General features: G+C 38.0%; 1 protein-coding gene across 1 annotated transcript; it reads right to left on the bottom strand.

Moving 5' to 3' along the window:
- Positions 1 to 4561: 4561 nt before the first annotated feature.
- LOC148017610 (uncharacterized) lies at positions 4562 to 5155 on the bottom strand. Its single transcript, XM_087662768.1, has one exon. It carries the CDS (start codon positions 5153 to 5155, stop codon positions 4562 to 4564), a length of 594 nt encoding a protein of 197 aa, XP_087518894.1.
- Between the last annotated feature and the right edge of the window lie 788 nt (positions 5156 to 5943).

Here is a 5943-nt window from a genome sequence, read left to right as displayed (position 1 = left end):
GCTCAACAGTTTTACTCAAGGAATCTAATCTAGCACATAATATCAGTCACCTTGCCTAGGCAAATGAAAAGACAAAGATACCCACGAGTTCAACATCTCTCATCCACACTACTCCTAGTCAAAATTTTGTGGATAAAACATTGTTACTCAACTACCCTACATTGCTAAGAAAGTGACAAAGTTACGAGAGTAAACTCTATTGGATTCCTAGAGAGTCGCCACATACAATGAAATTCACCAGTCATGCACACACACACACCATCCCCTGAAATCACTTCCTAGTGCTAATGTCTCATCCTATCTGGGTGGACTCGCATATAGATTGAATTGTTTATGTATCTGCCAGTGTATTTGTGTTTTAAATGTTTTGTTTTGTGTTCCTTTTGTAATTACTTTAGCTTTTGAATCTCTAAATTATTTCAATCAAGTTATATGGTTTTACTTTCCTTTATTTCAAACAAATATGTAGAGATAGATTAAGTATGAAACAATGTGTTATGTACATGGATATTGTAACTCCAAGATAATGCAAAGATAAACACGTAGTGGTTCTAAAATCGCAACAATCATCAAACCTACATAGAACTCAACCACTAACCACTAAACCATTAATAGGTTAGATCAATAAAGAGTGAAACTCCTTTAGAAACTGGCCACCTACTCAAACTTCCTTGTAATGAGCTCATAGCACTGAAGGAGTACCCCAATCGTGCGTGCAACTAACTACCTAACCATGTGAAGACGAACTAAGCTAAATTTTCTTAAAACCTAAAATAAAGAGGCACAACAAGTCTTGATATTTTTTGAAATGGTTTATTATTTTTTATTTTTTAATAGGATAAAATAAACACAAAAGAAGCTAAGAAAACAAAATATCTAAACTAAAATCCTTACACTCTTGAAAATCTTCTAACACCAACAATAAACTCAATCCAAAATCATCTACACTAAGTCAAAACTATAAACTAAACTATCAGATACATGATGCTCATGAATAGCCTCGAGTGTAGGCACATCAAAGGTCAAAGACCCACTATCAGGTGCATCGCTAAAAACCTCCATCACATCATGGAGTGGAGCCACGGCAACATCATCATAATAAGGCATAGGTGCCACTTGTAAACATCCTAAAGAGTAGCCCTCAGTCGCATCTATATACCAACAGATATAATCTCCCAATAGGGAAACCTTGATCGTTGGGGTATGATGGAGTAAGACGATAAACATCCGCTTGATAACGGGAAAATTTCTATTTCTCTCTATCCACCCTATATACAGAGCAATGCCACACTTAGGTAAGAATACATTATCATAATCATGGCATTGATAAGTGTAACCAATAGCATCCTACATGACAGTGGTACCATAGCGTCAAAAGTAAGTGTGCGACACTGCCAACACAGGTTGTGATCAATGAGGTTGAATGCTCAAGATGTTCGAAGACAAAGAGAGGGAGAGAAAGCTTTCATAACACAGAGTAAGTAGCTCTTGTATTATCTCTTTTTTCTTATTCAGAGACAGTCACACACTCATTACAAGTAGTCTAATATATCTTTTTCTAAGTAGGTCAAACCACACTACCCTAATAACTCCATCTAAGTCATAACCCAACTTATTCAATGATACACACATGCTAGAGACAGCTAGACACCTAGCTATCATGTCGAGCATACACACAACTTGAGCTTGAAGTCTCAACACTCCCCCTCAAGCTCAAGACAGTATTTGTACACCTAGTAGATGTCTAAAGTGAGTGAGCTTATCTTTACTTAAGGACTTGGTAAAGATATCTGCTACTTACTGATCTGTCTTCATATGTAGGAGTTCCACCTTTTCTGCAAGTACCATCTCAAGAATGAAATGATAGTGTACTTCAATATGTTTTGTTCTAGCATGATAAATAGGATTTGTTGCTAGAAGTACACTACTGGGGTTGTCACAGTATAGTGTCACTGGAGCCTTTACCTGCATATCTAAATCTGCCATCAATTTCAACAACCAAGCAATCTCACATGCAACCAAAGCTGCACCTCTGTATCCCGCTTTAGTACTTGATAGTGCAATAGTCGGTTGCTTCTTACTACTCTAGCTGATCATCCCACTGCCAAGACTAAATGCATAGCCACTAGTAGACCTACATTCATAAGGACATCCTACCCAATCCGCATCAGCGTAGCTAGTGAGCTTCAGGGCCTTATCTTTCTCATAAAACAACCCATGGTCTATAGTTGTCTTGACATATCGCATAATCCTTCTTATGGCATCAAGATGTGGTTTTTTGGGTTTTTGTATAAACTAACTTATAAGCCCAATTGCATAACTCAGAGATCAAGCCTTGTGATAGTCAAGTAAATCAAACTTCCAACCATCTGCTTGTACATAGTGACATCTGCAATCTTGGCTCCAGTATCTATGTCCAATTTGATATTTTGATCCAATGGTGTATTTGGTTTACACTTTATCAAACCCATACTTTTTCAGCATTTCCAAGGCATAATGTTTTTGCATCAACCACAGTCCATTGGTTGAATTTATCATTTCAATGCCTAAGAAAAATTATAGCTCACCTAGATCTTTCATGTCAAATTTAGATTTTAGCATACTCATCACATTCTGTATTCCAATGTCATCATCACCTGTAATGATGAGATCATCCAGGTAGATGACTACAACAACCAAACCTTTACTTGTCTTTTTAGCAAACACACTGTGATCGGCCCTTCCAACCATAAAACCAAGACTTTGCAAGTAATTGCTAATTCATGCATGTTAGGCTCTTGGTGCTTGTTTTAGCCCATGTAAGGATTTCTTCATCTTGTATACATAATGAGGAAACTGTGGGTGTACATATCCTTTAGGTTGATCCATGAATACATCCTTTTCCAAGTCACCATTCAAGAACACATTCTTTACATCCATTTGTTGCAGTTTCCAACCCTTTGTTGCAACCAAAGCAATTACAATTCTAATGGTTGCTATCTTGGCCACAGGGCTGAAAGTTTCTTCATAATCTAAGCCATATTGTTGAGCATACCCTTTTGCAACCAACCTCGCTTTATATCTCTCTATGCTGCCATCAGACTTACATTTGATTTTATACACCCATTTGTAGCCTATGGTCTTCTCACCATCAGGTAATAAAAAAAGATCCCAAGTTTGATTTTCAGTCAATGAAACTATTTCTTCATCCATGGCTTTACACCAATTCTTATCCACTACTACTTCAGCAAACATAGCAGGTTCTTTATATTCCATAATCTTTGTCATGTATGCATAGTGTTTGGCAGAGTATCCACTGTATGTGAGTCTATCCACTGGGTATCCGACCCTCTACGAGTGTCTCAACTATAGTGCACTGCTTGATTCCCCTCTTTCATGAGGTGGTACATACATGCTCTACTGAGCACCAGGTGTAAAAATAGATGGAATGCCAAGTTCACTATCAAGACTGTCACTTGAATCATAACAAGAAGTTATCATATTAGGAGACATCATGCCAGAAATATCATCAGCAACTTTTTCTTTCCCTCTGCTTTCTACCTCATTTCTCCCCCTCACTAACATAGTGGTATTAGTGGATGGTGATGCAGAGCTTCTCAGTCTGCCCGTCCATGGAGATACGCTAGAGGATCCACCACTTGTAGGCCCGGAGACAGAAGCACTCTGCTGTGAAATAATAGAACTTGAATTTGAAGGCATATCAACAACAACAAGCATAGTAGTAGATGATGCATACCATGAATCCATTTCATCAAATATGACATCTTTGCTAAAAAATCTCTCTCTTGTAGATGGATAATAACATTTATATGCTTTCCTCTTCTATGCATAACCAATGAACACACACGTGTGCTTTAGGATCAAATTTCTTATGTTTCTCATCAGGGATATGAACATAGGAAATACAGCCAAAAACATTCATGTGACTTATGTCAAGCATGTGCCCATAGAGTTTATGTTATGAAGTCATGTCATGTATACATGCAATGGGGGTTCGATTCACCACATACATGGTTGTCATAACAGCCTCAGCCCAATAATACAGTGGCATGTTTTTTTCATTTAGCATCGCATGACCAGTCTCCATAAGCACTTTGTTTTTTCTTTCATCTACACCGTTCTGTTGTGGGGTGTAACTACATGTGAGTTGGCTACGAATGCCATTTATAGTTAAGTATCTATCAAACTCATTAGATACATATTCCCTGCCACTGTCAAATCTCAAGCATGAGATGTAGCAGTCAAATTCCTTCTCAACTTTCCTTTTGAACTCTTTGAAAATAGCAAACACTTCGTCCTTGTGTTTCAAGATATACAACCAGGTATACCGACTAAAATCATCTATAAAAGTCACATAGTATTTAAATCCTCCCAAAGAGACATTATGGGCTGGTCCTCATACATCAGAGTGTATCAACTATAATGTTCTCGTACTATTTCGAACATGCTTTACAAACAAAATAATAGATTTTTTGCCAAACTGGCATGGATCACAGACATGGCCAATCTCACTCTATGCAAACTTTGATAATCCTGTCACAAGTTGCTTTCTTTGCATAGTTTACAGCCGCTGAATATTTACACGACCAACCCTTTTGTGCCATATTTCCAAATCTCTAATGGTGCCATGTCCTTGTGCAAACATGACTGATTTCAGCTGAGGTAATGTTGCATCCAATGTGAACATTCTTCCATGTCTGTGACCTTGAGCAATGAGCTTACAACCATTACCAAACTCTTCTATGAAGCAACCATGTTTATTAAATCGAACCTGCAAGTTTTGTTCATTCATCTGATCAACTGATAACAAGTTTTTTGTAATGGAGGGCACATGCAATACATCATGCAAACTTTTCTTTTGCCCATCATGTATGACCAAGGGTACTACACCCTTATTCACAATGGTGTACTGAGTATCATCCCTTGTATACACATATCCATTCTTTTCAGGAACCATATTTGTAAACCAATCACCATGAAGTGTCATGTGATTTGAGGCTCTAGAATCAACGTACCAAACATTTTCTATTTCAGCATTCTTAGGTGCATGGTCTTGAACATATGTCATGGCAAATAATCTATCGAAAGACATGTCCCTGTTGTTTGCCTTTTTTATTAGCCTGCTTTTTCCAACACTCTTTGACAATGTGGCCATACTTGCCACAATAGTGACAATCCTTATCTTTGTTTGGATTGTCATGAATACGTTGTGATTGCCAAGGACCTCTGCCCCTAGGGTTGGATCTCCCCCTCACTCCAGAATGACCACCACCTCTTGCCTACTAACCCTGTAAGGCATTACTGCCATGAGATGCATGTTTTTGTGTTCCTTGTCCACAAGAAAACCCTCTTCCTCAAGTGCTACGACCATGTTGATTAGAATAGAACACAACATCTTTGCCTTTAGAGCTTCTTGATCCTGTAGTTAGCCCCAATTTGACTTCTTTATGGATCAACAATGACACAAGCTCATTAAAGTTTAGCATTTCAACCCACACAGATATAGAGGTGTCAAATGATTTTTACTCAGGTCCCAAACCATTTAGATTAATAGCCACTAAATCCTCATCATCAACATCAGCACCAACTAGTGCTAGCTAATCTGCAATGGTCTTAATTTCAGTCACATAGTCCTATATACATTGACCTTTCTGATCCATATTGTTGAACTTCTGCTTTAGTTGGATTTTGCGAGTACTAGTGGTCGTGCCATAATACCGCATCAAAATATTCCATGCATCTTCTAGTGATTTATAGTTCATTATCTGCATGACCATTGTATCCGAGATTCACAAAGACAACCAATGCAACACCGTCAAGCTCTTTCCATCCATGCTTGATGTGCTCATTTCTGTTTAGTTGTAGGATTCCTGTCATGAAGTTTGGGTTCAGTTTCAGCACCCATAACTAAATCCCAATAACCCTTTCCAATCAAGGAGTTCT

This window comes from Lygodium microphyllum, chromosome 22, assembly GCF_053477565.2.
Source record: "Lygodium microphyllum isolate KBCC chromosome 22, Lygodium_microphyllum_v1.1.10, whole genome shotgun sequence".
NCBI lineage: Eukaryota > Viridiplantae > Streptophyta > Polypodiopsida > Schizaeales > Lygodiaceae > Lygodium > Lygodium microphyllum.
Note: the sequence above shows the minus strand (reverse complement) of the source record. Positions and strands in the feature narration are given on the sequence as shown.